The sequence below is a fragment of the Muntiacus reevesi genome, chromosome 2 (assembly GCF_963930625.1).
Source record: "Muntiacus reevesi chromosome 2, mMunRee1.1, whole genome shotgun sequence".
Taxonomy (NCBI): domain Eukaryota; kingdom Metazoa; phylum Chordata; class Mammalia; order Artiodactyla; family Cervidae; genus Muntiacus; species Muntiacus reevesi.
In genome coordinates this window covers 261,781,773-261,801,427 of record NC_089250.1, presented here as the reverse complement: position 1 = coordinate 261,801,427, position 19,655 = coordinate 261,781,773, and the positions used below count along the sequence as shown (strand labels likewise).

The 19,655-nt window shown below is 46.9% G+C and overlaps 1 protein-coding gene across 1 annotated transcript; it reads right to left on the bottom strand.

Moving 5' to 3' along the window:
- Window positions 1–600: 600 nt before the first annotated feature.
- On the bottom strand, window positions 601–6,748 carry LOC136157497 (uncharacterized). Its single transcript, XM_065919365.1, is given in 4 exon segments — window positions 601–888; window positions 3,906–3,976; window positions 3,979–4,363; window positions 6,605–6,748. Coding segments are annotated over 4 exon segments (888 nt in total).
- Window positions 6,749–19,655: the final 12,907 nt, after the last annotated feature.

Here is a 19,655-nt window from a genome sequence, read left to right as displayed (position 1 = left end):
GAGTGAGAGGGGCAGAAAGAGCCTAGGACTCGGAGGTGATTCAAATTATTGGTATGATGGGGAAACAGGCCACTCAGCACACAGAAAATCAAGGACAGAGTCAAGACCGTCGTCTCCCGTTTACAGAAAACCATTCTCCGCTGTGCCCAAAGCAGTCTTTCTCAGACGCCCTCCCTCTGCACGCGCGCGCTCGCGCGCACACACATGCGCGCACACACGAACCCCCTCCCCCCAATCCCCGTTGAAGCAGATGTGGAGTTCCACAGACCCGTTATCTCCCAAAGACCTCCCACGGCCTCCTCTTTGCCAGTTTCCCCAAGGAAGACTCTCAGAATAGACCCAGGGACGCGGAGTTAGCGCCACCGCCCTCCCCAGTGACCTCGTCCCACCTAACACCACGTGATACATCCCCCCCACCCCACGCCCGCATCGAGGTCATCTTTGGGGAGACGTGCAGCTCAGGCTGCTTGAGCGCCCCCTTCCCTGTTCTCTTTGGAAAACTCCGCCCCCCCAAACCCAAACCCCCGCCCCGGCGCCTCCTCTCCAGGAACCGTCGGCGGCGGCCAGATCTATTTTGGGAAATTCCACGCCAGACTGCGCTTAGCGCTGGGCCGCCCCCTTCTCGGAGCGCCTCCGAAAGCCGCTCGCTGCGCCGCGGGCTCCGGCGCAGGACCGAGAGCGGCCCTCCGCTCCGCTGACGATCAGCGGCTGCTTCCGCCACCCTACGAAGGGGACACGCGTCGCCCTTCGGAAACCTTTCCCCCAACACACAACCCCCATCTCCCCGCTCCGCCCTGAACGCGCCGCTCGGGTCTCCGGCTCCTGCAAGGCCAAGGCGATCACGGTAGATTCTCCCAGAGCGCAGTAGAACAGCGCCCCCTTGTGGCCCTGTCCTGCGGAACTCGCGGAAGGGCCGGATTAGTGGAGAGACCCGCCCGACCCGTGCTAAGGTTTTAATAGGAAAAGTGTTTAAGGAAAACAGCAAAACCCAAAAAATTAGTGTCACGGTCACGGACAACATGATCCTTTAGGGTCTGACTCAGTCGTTCATTCCGCCAGGAAGTCGTCTCTGACTTCTCATCTGAATCTCCTGCAGTCACTTAGGCTTCCCCCATCCCTGCCCTGACCCCTGTGCCTATGTCTCCCACCTCCCGGCCCCGAGCTCTGGGTGGTCTTAGTCAGCACCGTGTCCCCAGCATCGTCCAGGGCAGTACAGCGAAAGGCTCAGACGCCCTGCACCTCCTAGGGTGCCCATTCATCTGCTCCCCCACTCAGACGGTGCTTAGTTTTGGTGACGTGTGATCTACAGATCATAAAATCCACCTGTTTTAAGTGGGTGATGATTGTTTTCTACAGACTTATACAGCCATCGCCACAATCCAATTTTAGAACATTTCTGTCAGCCAAAAAGGATCTCTCCTCTCATGCCCTCTTTCAGTCCATTCCCATTCTGGCTCCCAGCCTCCGCCCCAGGCAACCACTGATTACTTCCCATCATTATGTATTCTTCTCTTCATTTTACAAGCATTTTCGAAATGCTTGCTTCTATTAGGTATTGAGTGTTGAGGATAACTTAATGACACACACAGGCCCTGCCCTCAGGGACCTCAGAGTCTTGTTGGGTCCCACGGCTAATGGGAAAATAGGTCTGGTCCCTCATTTCTTCCTTCAAAAATGTGAATTGAACACTTATGCCAGCTACTGTTCTAGACCCTGGGGATATAGCACTGGGGGTGAGGGGGAGGAAAAACCTTGTTTTGCTGGAGCTGATATTCTAATGAGAGGATTTTAAAAATAAGTATATATGTGATATAATGGCTGGTGATGAAAAGCATTGTGAAGACAATAAACCAGGGGAGGAGGTAGCGAATTTTTTTTTTTTTTTTGACCCACCGCAAGGCTTGTGGGATCTTAGTTCCCTGACCAGGGATAGAACCTGGGTCCCACGCAGTGGAAGTGCAGAGTCCTAAACACTGGACTGATTGCCAGGGAACTTCCAGTGGTTCAGTTTTACTTATTTATCGGCCCCCCTGCATGACATGTGGGATCTAGTTCCCTGACCAGGGATTGAACCAGAACCCCCTGCATTGGAAGCATGGAGTCTTAACCACTGGAGCACCAGAAAAGTCCCCCCAGGGGTTCAGTTTTACTTATTTATTGGCCCCCCTGCATGACATGTGGGATCTAGTTCCCTGACCAGGGATTGAACCAGAACCCCCTGCATTGGAAGCATGGAGTCTTAACCACTGGAGCACCAGAAAAGTCCCCCCAGGGGTTCAGTTTTAAGAGTGATCAGGGAGCACCTCTCTAAGAAGAAAACATTTGATCAGGGACCTGACTGAAATGAAGGAGTCAAGCCTGTATCTGAGGGAACAATGTATAAACACTCCACCAACACTGTTTATATGCAAGAGACCCCCTCCAAGTCACAGAAAACTGGGTGAAAGGGATAGCAATCCATCCAAAGGGGCACTTTGGACATTTGGGGCTGAATTGTCCTGTACTTTGCAGTCCATTTGGCATACCTAACCATACCAGGTTTATAAATGCCTTTAGAACAGGTCTCAAAGTTTGGTCCAGGGTACCCTGGGAGCTCCCCAGACCTTTTGTCCACAAAGTTAACATTATTTTGGTAATAATGCCAGGATGTTTTTTGGCCGGCCCACTATCTTTTTTCTCTTTAGTGTACAGTGGAGTTTTTCAGAAGCTCCGGGACATGTGATGATGTCATTGCTCTGCCAACTAATGGAATATGTGTTTGTGGATTCCTATATGTTCAAAGTATCAGCTCTAAGTTCTAATACAGTGACTTGACATTCACAATAGTAAATATCAATAGTTATAACTTTTTTGGCAGAGCCATGTGGCATGTGGGATCTTGGTTCTCTGACTATGGATCAAACTCTCGCCCCCTGCAATGGAAGCACAGAGTCTTAACCACTGGACTGTCAGGGACATCCTAGCCCATATAAATAAAAGCTCTTTGGGGTCCTCAACACTTTTAAGAGTGTAAAAGGGGCTTTGACATCAAAATTCCAGAACAGGGAAAGATGGGGGGAAGGAATAGTTCGGGAGTTTGGGATGGACATGTATACGCTGCTTCATTTAAAATGGATAACCAATAAAGACCTATTGTATAGCACATGGAACTCTGCTCAATGTTACATGGCTGCCTGGATAGGAGGGGAGTTTGGGGGAGAATGGATATATGTATAAGTATGGTTGAGTCTCTTCTCTGTTCACCTGAAACAATCAGCTATAGCCTAATAAAAAATAAAAAGTTTAAAGTTTGAAAAAAATCAAAAGATAGAAAGTGAAAAAAATAAAATGGATAGCCAATAAGGACCTACTGTAAAGCACATGGAATTCTGCTCAATGTTACATGACAGCCTGGATGGGAGGGGATCTGGGGGAGAATGGATACATGTATATGTATGGCTGGGTCCCTTCTCTGTTCACCTGAAACTCACACATTGTTAATTGGCTATGCATGTGTGCATACTAAGTCACTTTTTGAGTCCAGTTCAGTTGCTCAGTCGTGTCCAACTCTCTGCAACCCCATGAACCACAGCACGCCAGGCTTCCCTGTCCATCACCAACTCCCGGAGTTTACCCAAACTCATGTCCTTTGAATCAGTGATGCCATCAAACCATCTCATCCTCTTTGGTCCCCTTCTCCTCCTGCACTCAATCTTTCCCAGCATCAGGGTCTTTTCAAATGAGTCAGCTCTTCACATCAGGTGGCCAAAGTATTGGAGTTTCAGCTTCAACATCAGTCTTTCCAATGAACACCCAGGACTGATCTCCTTTAGGATGGACTGGCTGGATCTCCTTGCAGTCCAAGGGACTCTCAAAAGTCTTCTCCAACACTACATTTCAAAAGCACCAATTCTTTGGCGCTCAGCTTTCTTTATAGTCCAACTCTCACATCCATACATGACTACTGGAAAAACCATAGCCTTAACTAGACGGACAAAGTAATGTCTCTGCTTTATAATATGCTGTCTAGGTTGGTCATAACTTTCCTTCCAAGGAGTAAGCATCCTTTAATTTCATGGCAGCAGTCACCCTCTGCAGTGATTTTGGAACCCCAAAAAATAAAATTAGCTATTGTTTCCACCGTTTCCCCATCTATTTGCCATGAAGTGATGGGACCGGATGCCATGATCTTAGTTTTCTGACTGTTGAGCTTTAAGCCAACTTTTTCACTCTCCTCTTTCACTTTCGTCAAGAGGCTCTTTAGTTCTTCTTCACTTTCTGCCATAAGGGTGGTGTCATCCACATATCTGAGGTTATTTATATTTCTCCCAGCAATCTTGATTCCAGCTTGTGCTTCTTCCAGCCCAGCGTTTCTCATTATGTACTCTGCATATAAGTTAATAAGCAGGGTGACAATATACAGCCTTGACGTACTCCTTTTCCTTTTTGGAACCAGTCCTTTGGAATAAGTCGCTTCAGTCATGTCCAACTCTTTGCAACCCTATGGACTGTAGCCTGCCAGGCTCCTCTGCCCACGGGATTCTCCAGGCAAGAATACTGGAGTGCCATGCCCTCCTCCAGGGGATCTTCCCTACCCAGGAATCAAACCCATGTCTCCAGTGGCCCCTGCAATGCAGGCAGATTCTTTACCACTGAGCCACCAGGGAAGCCCCTAATTGACCCAATACAAAATAAAAAGGTTTTTACAAAATCCAGAACAGCTGCCCTTAGCAACCCTTTCCCAAGTCACTGTGACAATCACCAAATATCCCACACATTTTGAAAAGGCCCCCAGGCACTGCTCCTGGGTGAAAATCACAGCTATCAGTTGTTGAAAGCCACTTCAAGTCTCTGCCTTTAGGCTTCTGTCAGAGGATGTTAAATTGAACTTTCCCAGGATCTCCAGAATTGGTACTAGGTCCAAAGATGGGAACAAAAGCAGCCAACTACCCCACTGCCTCAGTTCAAGATCACCACAACAGGAACCAGTCACCTGCCCTGAAAACTCGACACAGGGTTAGCCTAACCTCTGTCATCTCCCCCAGAAAACGATGGAAGAGGGAAAGGAAGTGTCATCCTCTTTGGAGGGAAATGAAAGGGTAGAGTCCTCGGGAGAAGCTGGAACTTCCCTCACCTGTGAAATTTGAATCTGGTTTCAGCTGAAGTTTTCTTCCCCTCAAATACTTGTTAGGAAAAACAAATCTATGAAAGAGCTGAGAGAACGGTACAACGAACTCCAGCATACCCTCTGCTTTAGCAGGTACGCGTGCTGATTCAGCTGGTCTGACTCTTGGTGACCCGATGGACTGTAGCGCACCAGGCTCCTCTGTCCGTGGGATTCTCCAGGCAAGAGTACTGGTGTGGGTTGCCATTTCCTTCTCCAGGGGATCTCCCCAACCCAGGGATGGAACTCCCATCTCTTACATCTCCTGCCTCAGCAGGCAGGTTCTTTACCACTAGCTCCACCTGGGAAACCCAAGAATAAGCAGTTAACATTTCATGCTGTTCCCCTTCTTTCTCTGTATAGCCACACGTGCTCACACATATGTGAACATTTGCTGAACCATACTGAGGCTTGGCTGCTAAATACTTCAGCCCATATCCTCTAAGAATGAGGCCATTCTCTTAGAGAGTGAAAGTAAAAGTTGATAGAACCATGCTACTATTACACCTAAAAAACGGGAGCAATTGTTTCATAAAATAATCTAGTGTTCAAGACTGTGTTTTAAAATGAATGAAAATGAGAGAAACAGGGACTTCCCTGGTGGTCCAGTGGTTAAGAATCTGCCTTCCAATGGAGAGGACATGGGATTGATCCCCGGTCAGTGAAGTAAGATCCCACATGACCCAGGGAAACTTAACCCAGGGGCCAGACCTAGAGAGTCTGAGCCCTGAAACTCCTGAAGCCCGCACTCCCACAACAAGGGAAGCCCACACACCAAACTAGAGGAACCCTTCACGCTGCAATGAAGAAGCCACACGCCACAGCAAGGACCCAGCCCAGCCAAAAGCAGAAAGAAAATATGGGAAACATTAGAGAATCTGGTGACATTGTCATTAAGGTTCCCTATAGCCTTTGTGTTAGTCACTAAGTCATGTCCGACTCTTTGCGACCCCATGTTCTGTAGCCCACCAGGCTCCTCTGTCCATGGAATTCTCCCAGGCAAGAATACTGGAGTGGGTTGCCATTTTCTTCTCCAGGAGATCTTCCCAATCCAAGGATTGACCCAGGTCTCCTGTATTACGGGCAAATTCTTTACCATCTGAGCCACCCATAGCCTTTCTCTGGCAGGAAAAAGTAAATTAACAGAGCAAAGGTGGAGGCAGTCACTAAAAAACAAAAGGAAATGATAAGTGTTTTTGATGCCGAGGAGTTGAGACTTCTCAATAAACTATTTCCATTTAGAATTGGGGTTGGGAGAATGTGACCCACCTTGGGCACTGATTGTACCAAGGTGGGACTTAAGTTAGTACTAAAAGAAGCCAGACTGTAATTTCCAAAGAGGGCTGCAATGACGTTTCCCATCCCGCAGATTTTTCTAGAACCTTGACACTCCTCCCATTGAGAAGTGGGGTTTGCCTGCCCTCTGTTTGAACCTGAGCAGGCTTGTGAGTTGCTTATAACCAGTAGCACGTGCTGGAAGTGATGCCGCTTGGTCTCTGAAGCTAGATCGGAAGAGGTGAGGCTGTTTCCGCCTCCTGGGTGAGACACTGACACCTGAAGACCGGAGCTGCTATGCAGGAAGTCTGACTGCTGGAGGCCATTCATGATTTGAGGAAGCCCAAACCAGCCCACGTGGAGAGACCACTTGGAGAAACCCTGAGACAACAACGAAAGAGAGAGCTGCCCACCCACCTCCGGCTTTGTCACCGTCCCAATTTCAGCCACCAACTATTTACATCCATATGGGATCCCACGGCAGAACTGCCCGGCAGAACTGCCCAAAAATCTGATCACAGACATGGTGAGAGATAAAAAGCTGATTGTTGCTTTAAGCCAACCATGTTTTGGAGGGATCTGTTACCCAGCAATAGCAACAAGAAAGAGGGTGGAGTACAAAAATAAGAAACTGGCAGAGAATGGCAGCCTGGAACGCTGAAAATAATCGCCTAATGACAGTAATAGCAGCTAGCATTTAAGCGCTTTCTGTCTATGAGCACCATTCTAAGTGCTCAGCATTAATGAACTCATTTAATCCTTACAGCAATCCTAGAAAGTGAGTGTCATTATTATCTCTGTTTTACTGGAAACTGAGCAGAGAGGACAGTGGGGAATGGGATAAAGATGGATACAGATGGAATTTGAACCTCTGTTGTGGCTTCAAATAAAGGGTGTTACCTTTGAGGAACAGGTGACTTGGCTCAGCCAATCTGGGCATTTGGGTCCACCCCAGGCCACAGTGATTGGCCCTGGCACAGCATGTGACCTCAGCTGGCCAATCAGAGTCAGTCTTATTACTTTGCGTGTGGGGGAACCTGAGACAAAGGTGCTTCCCTTTAGCTGGCAGATATGAATGAGGGTCCCTGTGGCCCAAAGGCTGCTGGGGGCTCTCTTGGGAGATGCACCCTGGAAAAGGTGGGGTAGAGGGGTGAAAAGATATAGGGTCCTTGGTGACACTGCTGAACACATGTGTCAATTTTAGCTCAAGTCAGCAAGTGTGGAATTTCGACTTACAAATTTCCTGTACCCTTTAAGCCATCTGAGTCAGCTTTTCTGTTCTAGTATCCAAGATTAATCAAAATGTTTAACAACCAGTAATTTGGGCACTGAGCGATCAGAATGCTTTAATGTGCCTCATCGTAAGGTTCTTTTTCCCCTCTGCATTGTGGGAGGTCTGGGAAGTGGGGGAACTTGGAGTGGTCATAGTAGGGGAAATGTGCAGGTCTTGAGGCAGCACGATTTACCAACCAATTCAGAAATAATCTAGTATCTCAACATTCAACAGAGCAGGATAGCTTGTCCAAGCTGTGAAAATTAATAAACAGAAGCCTCACTTAAAATGAAGACAGGGAAAAAAAAAAAAAAATGAAGACAGGGTTCCATCCCTGGTCTGAGAAGCCGCCACATGCTGCAGAACAGGTAAGTCCCGTGAGCCACACCTACTGAAGCCTGGGAGGCTATGTTGGGCAAGGAAGAGGAGTCCTCCACTTGCCGCAACTACAGAAAGCCTGCAAAAAGCAGCAAAGATCCTGTGCTGCCAAAAATAATATTTAATTAAAAGTATGAAGTGGAGAGGCCAGAAGGGGGAGCTGTTATGCTCCACCTCTCTGGGGCAATTATAGACTGAACAGGAAGAGATGTAACTTTCTACTTCCAACAGGAAGAAGGTTACTGCTTTACTACCCAGTAGGAGGAAGGAAGAGTTTCTTCTTGCCTGGCAACTCCGTGGCCAGTGAGAGAAAGTTACAACTCAGCCAATGAAAAGCCGCTAAACTTCAAGCTCCCAAGTTTCCTCCAATGGACTTCCTCCAAGAGCTCCGCCCCTCTATAAAAGAATGCTCTTCTCCTTTGTTCTCACCACTTGCTTGTTCGTTGCTGTGGACTGCGTTTCCTAAGTTATAATTTCCTGTTCCCAAGCAAACCCAATTTTGCTGGTAAAATACCTGGCTTATTGTTTCAGGCCAACAAAACTGAATATTAGCTTTACTTGCTGGCTGACACAACCCTCTTCTGACATGAGCTGGTGTGAATGGATTTCTGTTTCCTGCAACTGGGGGAAAAAATAATACACCCTCTTGTGAACTCGAGTCATGAATCAAACTTTTAGGAAATAACAAATAGCAGTGAAATCTCACTTTAACCGTATGAGGTCATTTCAGCTTCGGGTCAGGCAGAAACACTATGGAGATTTTGCCAAGGGATCCGCACCCTTTGGCCCAGCAATTCCACCTCTGGGACGCACAAGGATGTGCATCGAGGCATTATTTATAATGGGAGGAAATTGGAAACAGCTTCAATGTCTGGCAACACTGCCCTGTTGAGTAAACACCATACAAACATTAGAGATTGTGTTTACACAAAGATGTTTTAACAAGGGAACAGCTTACGTTTTAAGAAGGGAAAAAGCAGGACTGTGTAAACAGTTTGCTCACACAGTTAAGTAAAACACACACACACATACCACTTTTAAAGCCTGAATAAAATAGAAAACGCTGAAAGGAAATACATCAAAATCTTAATTACAATAGTGATGTGGGATTAGGGAAGTAGTGTCTTTTTCTAGTTTTCTCTCTTTTTCAAATTGTGCTTAACCAACAATGAACTCTTCTTTTTAATTTAATTTTCAAAAATTTTAACTTAGGTCGTGAACATTTCCAAACAAATACCAAAAGCAGAGAGACAATAAAGCCACATAGGCCCATCAACCAACCTCAAGAAATACTAACATTTTGCCATTTTGTCTTCTTTCCCCTCTATTTGGGACCATTAAAAAAAAAAATACAAGTGATGGACATGCTCGTTCTTAAATACAACAGTAAACCTCAAAATAAAGAAGGGGTGCATATTTTTATATAACTACAATGCTTTATCAGAGCTAACAAAATTTAAAATATCACCCCTTGTGCATGCTAAGTCGTTTCAGCTGTGTCCGACTCTTTGTGACCCTATGGACTGTAGCCCTCCAGATTTTTCTGTCCATAGGATTCTCCAGGCAAGAATACTGGAATACGTTGCCATGCCCTCCTCTAGGAGATCTTTCTCACCCAGGGATCAAACCTGCTTCTCCTGTGGCTCCTGCATCACAGGTGAATTCTTTACCACAGAGGCAACGGAGAAGGACTTGTCATCTCCTAATTATTCTTTATTCAAGTTTTCCCCCACTGTTCCCAAAACATCGTTTTACAGTTGTTCTGTTTGAATTGGGATCCAGACAAAGTACATTCACTTTTAAAAATATTCTTGTTTACAAACAATATAAGTCATCAATGGCTAGGTATCTGTGTGTATTCCATTTTGACAAATGCATAGAATTGTATAACCACCACCGCAAGCAGGATTCATGGCAGTTCTGTCACTCCAAAAATTCCCTCAGGCTTTGTAATCAAACATGTTTGCTTTTTATGTTTCTGTATTTTTTTCCCCTAATGGAGAAAAAGCAGTAATCGGAGGTGATTGAAGCCCTGAAGTTAAGATTTCAAAGCACAAGATTAAGTAGGAGACCAGAGCTCAAGTCCTGCTCTGCAGCTTGGGGTCTTCCTCTCTTGGAGCCTCAGTTTTCTCATCTGTATAATGGGCACTGTGAGGACCCAGGTTGTAAGGAGGGGCGCCCTTCCTTACAATTATAGGAAGCACTCAATGATGGCAGCAGTTAGTCTGACCTGCCCTTCCTTCTTTATTCACAGCCCCGAAGGTTGAGCCATCTCCTGGTGTGGGGACCAGGTCGGCACAGAGCAGCCATGTCCTCCTTTTACTCTCTCCCCCGTTGCAACCGACATGACATTGTGTTCTGTGGTTTCTACTTTCAATGGGACTGGGATTCATCGCCTCCTCCAGCCCAGAGTCCCCAAGGCCTGTCCCACCAGGGGTCCCTGCCTGACCGCCTGTCTTCCCTTAAGTCATCTGGGCCCCCTCAGCACCCCACTCCCAGCCCCCCCCCCCCCCCCCCCCCCCCCCCGCTTCCTAAATGTCACCACACCCTCTGGCATGCTGCTTGGCTATCACAGAGACCGGCCAAGCACTTCCATTTGCTATACAAGATAATTTCCCATAATAATTGGGAAATGAATAATATTAATGGCCAGAAAAGAAATATGAAGGCTGAACTATTCTTGAACCTCATCTATATAAAATCGTGCCAGTAAAAAAGAATTTAAAAATAAACTTTACAGTACAAAAAAGAAAATAAAAAGCCCTGCTATTTATTCAAAGTTTATTGAAAGATTTAGAGTTGGAACGTGGTTCCTTTGGTTACAGTCTGATGTAATAAAAGTTTATGTAAATAGTTGTGAGTTTTTTTTCTTCTTGAGGAGAGAGAAATTGTGAAGGAGGAAGGGAAACAGGGAGGAAGACAGAGAGAGAAAGAGACACAGAAAGAGATCGAGAGAGAGTGTGCAAACAAGGAGGTTGCATTTCCAGTGTCTACTTAGCAGGAAGGGTCAGTGCTGAGTCCCACCTCCCAGACACTGGCCCTGAGCACTTGGGGGCCCCCTGCAAAGTGTCCCCCCATCAGTACTCAGGGCAAGGGCATCTCAGGAGCATTAACTTCCGGCTGCCTGGATGGGACCCGGAAATCCCATCCCTCTTCCCCCACCCCCAAGACCTCCCCATACACTCCCTCCCCGCTAGCTGCCAGAGTGGGGAGATGTGCTGAGTAAACTGGGGAAAGTAACTGGGGCGGAGGGGCTGGGTGTGTGGCTATAAAAGCCTATTGTGTAGGGAGAGCAGGGCCCTGAGGGCTGGAAATGTTTCTTAAGCCGAGTGGTGGGAACAGGGAGGGTTCATTGCATTTTGTGTTCTTTTGTTTCCTTCCTTGAAGTTGTTTATTGAAGTCGTCGCACATGCAACACAGGACAGACCATCAGTGCTCAGTAGAGTGAATTTTCACCAACTGAACACACTTCTGTCACCAGCTCTCCAACCAAGGTGGGCTCTTTTCAGCCCATCTGCCCTCCCATCAGAGTCGCCCTCATTCTGACTTCACAACATGGACTGGTTTTTCCTGTGTTGAAGTTGATGTAAATGGAATCAGAAAATGTATTATCTCAAATGTCTGGCTTTTCCCACTCAACACAATGTGGGACTCATTCTTGTAATCATGAGTGGTTATAGGTTATTCTGGTGGATCCTGCTGTGTGGCTGTACCCAGTTCATTTATCTGGTCTCTGTTGGTGAGGGAGTGAGCCAAGTGGAGAGTCCTCGAGGCAGAAGGAACAGCCAGTTCAAAGGTCCTGAGGTGAGAACACATCTGGTTTCTTAGAAACAGAAACAAGGAGATCCATGTGCCTGGAGAAGAATAAGCAGGGAGGGGAAGGAGGTGTGGAATGGAACCAGAAGCAGATGGTCCGATGGTCCTTCTAAAACTAGAAGCAGCGTCCTGTGGGCTGCAGTGGGGGCCCCAGCTTTTACGAGTGAGATACAGCAGGGGAGGGACTGGATCTGACTTAGGTGTTTATAGAGTCCTTCTAGCTCAGCGGTCAAAACACCAGGGACCGGTTTCATGGAAGACGATTTTTTCCACGGATGGTGTGGGGATGGTTTCAGGATGATTCAAGCACATCACGTTTTACATTGCGCACCTTACATTGTGCACTTTATTTCTATTATTATTACATCAGCTCCACCTCAGATCAGGCATTAGATCCGAGAGGTTGGGGACCCCTGCTCTGGCTGCTTGAGAAAGGGACTCAGGGGCAAGGGTGGGAGCAGGAAGTCTGGGTAGGAGGGTGGGACACAGGTGGAAGCAGTGAAGTAAACCAGAAGTGTCTTGACCCAGAACACACTTCTTCTCTGTGTGATTAGTGATGTATTTCATTCACTTCTACCATCTTTGTGGTTTTTAAAAAATATTTATTTATTTATTTGGCTGTGCCAGGTCATGCGCGCGCGCGTGTGTGTGTGTGTGTGTGTGTGTGTGTGTGTGTGCGTGCGCGCTCAGTCGTGTCCAACTCTTCACAACCCCTTGGGCTGTAGCCCACCACACTCCTTTATCCATGGAATTTTCCAGGCAAGAATACTGGAATGGGTTGCTATTTCCTACTCTAAGGGTTCTTCCAGACCCAGGGACTGAAACCGCATCTTCTGAATCTCCTGCAATGGCAGGCAGATTCATTACCACTAGCACCACCTGGGAAGCCCAAGTCAGGTCTTAGTGGGATCTAGTTCCCTAACCAGGGATTAAACCAGAGCCCCTTGCATTGGGAGCTCAGAGTCTCAACCACTGGATCACCAGGGAGGTCCCATTCCTTTGTGATTTTACTGTCCTCATTTTTTTTCTATGCTTCCTGCCACCCTTGCTCTTATTAAGACTTCTTTGAAGTGATTGTGCTTTTTGTGTACTATGTCATATTTTCTTACTCTTCCTTTTCCCTCTACTAATTTGGGATCTAGGTACCACTTGTATTCTTTTAGCAGTAATCCTTGAAACTTTACCATACACACTGTAAAGAAAATCAGATCTGAAGTTTAAGTAAAAGGTTAATCTTCAGACCAAATACTACCTGGAACGTAGAGCATTTTATCTTTAATCTCCTCAGTTCTACTTATATTGATATTGTTGTCCAGAATTTTAGATCTCTCATTTCTCAAAACATGTTTTTAACTTTTTTTTTTGAGATAAATTCACATTTACCAAACAAAAAGTTGCCAGACTAAGAATAGTATAAAGAACATTCATATACTTTTTACTCAGGTTCACCTCTTGTTAATATTTTTACTCTCTTTTAAAAATAATTGTATTTATGTATTTTTCAGGAGTACTGGGTCTTCGTTGCTGCATGGGCTTTTCTCTAGTTGTAGTGAGCAGAGGCTGCTCTTCGTTGCATTGTGTTGCTTCTCTTGGTGCAGAGCACCAGGTCTGGGGCAGCAGGCTTGAGTACTTGTGGCATATGAGCTCAGTAGTTTCAGTCCCCTTGCTCTAGACCACAGGGTCAATAGCTGTGGTGCACGGGCTTAGTTGCTCCAGGGAATATGCAATCTTCTCCATCCAGGGATCGTTGGAACTGGGTCTGCTGCATTGGCAGGCGGATTCTTTACCACTAAACCACCAGGGAAACCCCATTTTTACCCTCTTTAACATTTGCTCTGTGTGTGTGTGTCGGGGGGGGGGGAGTTGTATAATTTGAAGTTAAGATACACCATGGCCTTTCACTCCTAAATAATTCAGTGTGCATTTCCTAAGAATATCAATATTCTCTTACATAACCACAGTACAATGACTAACTTTCATAATTTAACATTAATATGCAAAAGTTTCCTACTCTAATATTTGTATTCCAATTTTGTCATTGACCCAATAATGTTTTAATTTATATCAAGAACCTAACTTTTCTTCCAGTACAGGGCAGGAAAATATATTGTACGACACAGGGAATACAGTCAATATTTTATAATAATGATAAATGAAGTGTAACCTTTAAAAATTTTGAATCACTATTGTACACCTGTAACATATAATACTGTATACATAACTATATTTCAATTAGGGCCTTCCCGGGTGGTTCAGCGGTAAAGAATCTGCCTGGAACGCAGGGAACGCAGGAGAAACCGGTTCAATCCCTGGGTGGGGAAGATTCCCTGGAGAAGGGCATGGAAACCCACTCCAGTGGTCTTGCCTGGGAAAATCCCACGGACAGAGGAACCTGGAGGGCTACAGTCTATAGGGTTGCAAAGAGTCAGACACGACTGGCGCGACTTAGCAAGCATGCACATACTTCAGTTAAAAAATACAGGATGGAATATCTTTTAGGGGTAGACCTGACAGAATTTGCTTATAGATTTGATGTGGGATATGAAGGAAAATGTCCAATTCCTGAAACATTCTGGGGATTCACTGGACCCAGAGGCACATATGTCAGGAACAGTGTTTCTATTCATCTCCCAGCCCTGCTTTCGCCTGTGTTGGCTTCACTTCCAGACTAGCTTTCCCTCAGGGAAGCCCCCAACTCTCCACGCCATCCCGCACAGCAAGTCTAGGAGGCCCCTCCCCGACAATCCCGCAATACTCGGAGGACTGACTCTCATTGGTCCGACTTCAGGGCCACGCCCACTTCTGAACCAATTGCAAAGGCTAAGGGGAGGGATTCACTTATTGGCCAGGCCGGGAGTCTTCCAGTGGGGTCAGCCTTATGGACTCAGAGTGAAAAAGGTAATTCTCCCAAAGAGAGAGATGAGCAATAGGCATACAAAACATCTGGTAAGGACCTGTATTCCTGAGGGCAGTGGTTCTCGGAGTCTGGTCCCCAGATCAGCAGCAGTCCCTGAGAACTTATTTGAAATCCAAATTATAGGTCCCTATTCCAGACTTACTGGGAGTGGAACCCAGGATTCTGCCTTTTAACAAGCCCTTCAGGTGATTCTGGTGCCCTAGTTTTAGGATCAAAGCGAAGTCACTACAACAAAGAGACTTCAAAATTGTTGTTCAAACAACAACAAAAGTTATTCTTCAGTTGCTAAATTGTGTCCGATTCTTTGTGACCCCATGAACTGCAGCAAGCCAAGCTTCCCTGTCCTTCACTATCTGCCTGAGTTTGCTCAAACTCATGTCCATTGAGTCGGTTATGCCATCCAACCATCTCATCCTCTGTCATCCCCTTCTTCTCCTGCCCTCAATCTTTCCAGCATCAGGGTCTTTTTCAATAAGTCAGCTCTTTGCATCAGGTGGCCAAAGTATTGGAGTTTCAGCTTCATCATCGGTCCTTTCAATGAATATTCGGGGTTGATTGCCTTTAGGATTGACTGGTTTGATCTCCTTGCAGTCCAAGGGACTCTCAAGGGTCTTCTTCAGCACCACAGTTCGAAAGCATCAATTCTTTGGCACTCAGCCTTCTTTATGGTCCAACTCTCACATTCGTAATGACTACCGGGAAAACCATAGCTAAGAAGTTTATTCTCACTGAATAGCCACAGATTAAATAATCCAAGCTAGCAACATGGTGATTCCGGGACCCAGGCTCTTTCCACTCTGACACACAGCTGTTCTGTGGAATTAATGTGAAGTAATCCCCAACCATCCTATTACTTCATGATTATTTTTGAACGGTTCAGAAAAGTGGCCTTCGGAGACAAGCTGCCTAGGTTCAACCCAGACTCAGCCACTTAGTAGCTGTGTGATCTTGGGTAAGTAGTTTCCTTATCTCTCTGTGCTTCAAATGAGGAAAACGGAGATGGTAACAGAACCCGTTTCACAGGGCTGATGTGAGGATTAAATGAGGTGATATAGCGCCAGGTACATACGATGCATTATTTATGTATTAGCTATGATGATGGTGGTGATGAAGAAGGAAATGACATTGACGACGGCGACGAGGATGACTCTAGCCAGCCGACCAAAGGTTGAAAAGGAGCGGTCGATGCTAGCTGATGACTGTGTACATTCTGAATAAGCATTGGCCACTAGGAGGCGAGGGCAGTTTGGGACGCGCTTGCTCGGTGACCGTCAGGGGGCGCTGCGGCGCTTGTCTGGCGAGAGTTGGGACAGTCTGGACCATTTCCCTCTGGACATTCCAGAGGAGAACGCGCTGGTCTCTGCACGTGCCAACGGCCCCGCAGCGCTGGAGCTAGAGGTTACTGTGGAGAATGTAGGCAGGAAAAAAAATAGATGTTCGGCACACCCTCCCTTCTCGGCGGTGGATGAGAGGGATATTTGGGTCTCTCAAAACCCCACCCCACACCCAGGATGCTGAAATTTCATCTCAAAGTTTTCCAGCACTATTGGCCATCCCCCAGACCCATTCTTGGGACATTTAGATAGCAAGGCGGTCGTGAGGGGGTCATCGGATAATTATGGGCTGCCTAGGCACAGGCGCTTGAGGGAATGATAGTATTTGGGAATTGCCCACAGCGTTTGTGTGTTTTTTCTTCTGTGAATGTCCAGAGTGTTCAACAGATTCTCAAACGGATCTTTGAACAGAGACTGTTCAGAACTCTATCTCTTCCTCCAGGAAGCCTTCCCTGATGTCTTCTCAGACCAGGTCAGGTGTCATCTCCCCTGAGAACCTACAGCCTCTAATCTTCCTTATCCCAGCCCTGACCCCTCACCTGTGACTCTCCCATCCCAGCACAAATGGTCACGTCTGACGATGCACTGTCTTTGTCTCCGACTGGAGCTCAGTGAAGGCAGAGACCAGGGATTGCTTGGGCACTGAAATTGTCACCAGCATCATCCAAACCAGCACTGTCCAACGCAAGGAGGGACATACAGAAGAAAGGGGAGGGACTTCTCTGGTGCTCCAGTGGTTAAGAATCTGCTGTGCAATGCAGGGGACACTGGTTTGATCTCTGGTCCAGGAAGATCCCATATGTCTCAGGGCAACTAAGCCCGTAGGCCACAGCTACTGAAGCCCAGTGCCTAGAGCCTGTGCTCCGAAACAAGAGGAGCCACCGCAGTGAGAAGCCCACTCTCGCTGCAACTAAAAAAGGCCTGCGAGCAGCAGCGAAGACCCAACACAGCCAATAAATAAATAAATATTTAATTTTTTTTTTTAAAGAAAGGAGAGGACATTTAAAAGACATTGCCTTCGTGACCTTTAGGCCTTTGCAGAAGCTGTTCCCTCCACCTGGAACACCCCCCTGCACTGCTTGGTCTGGCTCATTTCCCGATATTGTTCAGGTCTTAGCTCAGACGACTGCTCCAAGGAACCTCCCTAGATCCTACCTCCTAGGGCTGGGCTAAAGTTTGTGTTCTCAACACTCGCTTTTTACAAAGTAGGTATTATATAGAACATATTTGTTGAATGAATGAATGACAAGTCAGTGTCTGGGCTAGGTTCCCTGTGTCAACTAACAGGTCACTTCTTGACTCCTTCTGTGGAGTTTTCTTTTTAACTACTTTATTGAACTGCATCCCATGCAACTCACCCATTTAAAGTGTACGATTCAGGGCTTCCCTGGGGGCTCAGTGGTAAAGAATCTGTGTGCCAATGCAGGAGACACCAGTTCGATCCCTGGTCTGGGAAGATCCCACATTCCTCAGAGCAACTAAGCCCATGTGCCACAATTACTGAGCCCTGAAGCCCTCTTGCCTAGAGCCCATGCTTGGCAACAAGAAAAGCTGCTGCAATGAGAAGCCCGCACACCGCAAGGAAGAGTAGCCTCCACTCACGGCCACTAGAGAAAAACCCGCGCAATGGTGAAGACTCAGCACAGCCAAAAATAAATAAAATTATAAAAGAAATAAAGTGTACAGTTCAGTGGGTTTCAGTACAAAATTGTGCGACCATCACTGCCTTTGTTGGAGCTTTGAGCCCCTCCCAGCTAAGGTCCCTCTACTAGGTTTCTCACTGTCCCAGGTGTTTCTCACTGTCCCCCTAGAGGGGAAAGAGTCTGGCCTCAGGTGAGGGAGACTGAGTGAAGAACAAGATCTGGCCACCTGCGCTCACCATCTGATCCGGTTTATGATAACAATCACTGAGCACTTGCCAGATGCCAGGTGCAGTTGGAAGCACTTGACAGATGGCTCACGTGACTGCCGCCAGCACTCCTGTAGATCAGGCGCTATCTGTATGATCCTCTATGTGGCACCAGGGAGAAAGCGACCCTTCCTGAAGCTCATGTGGGGTCAGGTCAAGAAGGTGCCCCTGTTCCCCATTTACACAACTTGAGCTGAACCTGAAAGATCGAAACTGGTCTCTCATGGAGCAAATCCACAGAGTGGTTATAACAAGTATTTTTATTTAAAATAAGGAGGGAATTCCTTGGTGGTCCAGTGGTTAGAACTCTGTGCTTTCACTGCTGAGGGCCCAGGTTCAATCCTTAGTTGGGGAACTAAGATCTGGCAAGCTGCAGAGAATGGCCCCCAAAAAAAAAAATTTTTTTTTTTTTTTAATGGGGAGATTTCCCTATCTGTTCCATCCAGCCCTTAAGTAGAGTGTCCCTGGTTGTGTGTCCTTACCCTTGTACTTTGACTTTATTATCCTGCACCAGCTTCCATTTCACCTGGTCCCTGAAGCATTTGAGACCCTCACACTAACAGGTGGGTGAAGAATGACTCAGGTGCAATCTTTTATTCTTTTGAATCTATGTATTTATTTTGATTGTGCTGGGCCTTCGTTGCTTCATGGGCTTTCTCTAGTTGTGGTGCATTTGTGCACGGGGTTCTCATTAGGGTGCTTCTCTTGGTGTGAAGCATGGGTTCTAGGATGTGTGGAGGCTTCAGTAGTTGCAGCTCCCAGGCTCTAGAGCATGGGCTCAGTAGTTGTGGCCCAGGGCTTTTGTTGCTCTGTGGCATGTGGGATCTTCCTGGGCCAGGGACTGAACCTGTGTCTCCTGCACTGGCAGGGGAATTCTTTTTCTTTTTTTTGGGGGGGGTGGAATTCTTATTCACTGTACCACCAGGGAAGTCCAAATACAATCTTTCGTTGTTTTTTTTTTTTCAGTGTCAAAGAGTTCCCCCACTCCCAACTGTCCTCAATCCACTGAGCTTACTTCCATTCAGACCGTTTTTTGTTCTTTCAGAGAGAACTTTGGATTCCACATGTCCAGGAAGCAGGCAGGGACCAACGCAGAGGGGTTGTCTATACTAGGCTCTTTACCACCACACACAGAGTTCATCCCGGCTTCCACATGTCCTTGCACAGGCCACCCACCAAGAGTGCCACTCCCTGCCTACCACAGCCAAATTCCAGCTGGAGGCCTGGGTCTGGACATCCCCCTCCAGAGACTCCTGCTCCCACCTCCTCCCCATGGCCCACTTGCACCAGAGAAGCTTGAAACTTCTTTGGGAAGTAGAGGAAATCTGGGGTTCCCTCTAGCTGAGTAAAGAGGGACCACTCTGATCAGGGGTTAGGCTACCCTATCCCACCCCTTCTTGAGGCCTAAGGCAGGGGGAAGTTGAGGCTATGGATAGGATTATCGGGAAGGGCAGGAGTGCTAAAAATCCAGAGGTATGACCTCACCTCGAGATTAGAGAGAGAATGAAACAGAGAGGGAAACAGAAAAACACAGAAACAAAGAGAGACACAGAGAATTAGGCAAAGAAGCAGAAAGACAAGAGCCCGAAGGCAGAGACAAAGAAACCGAC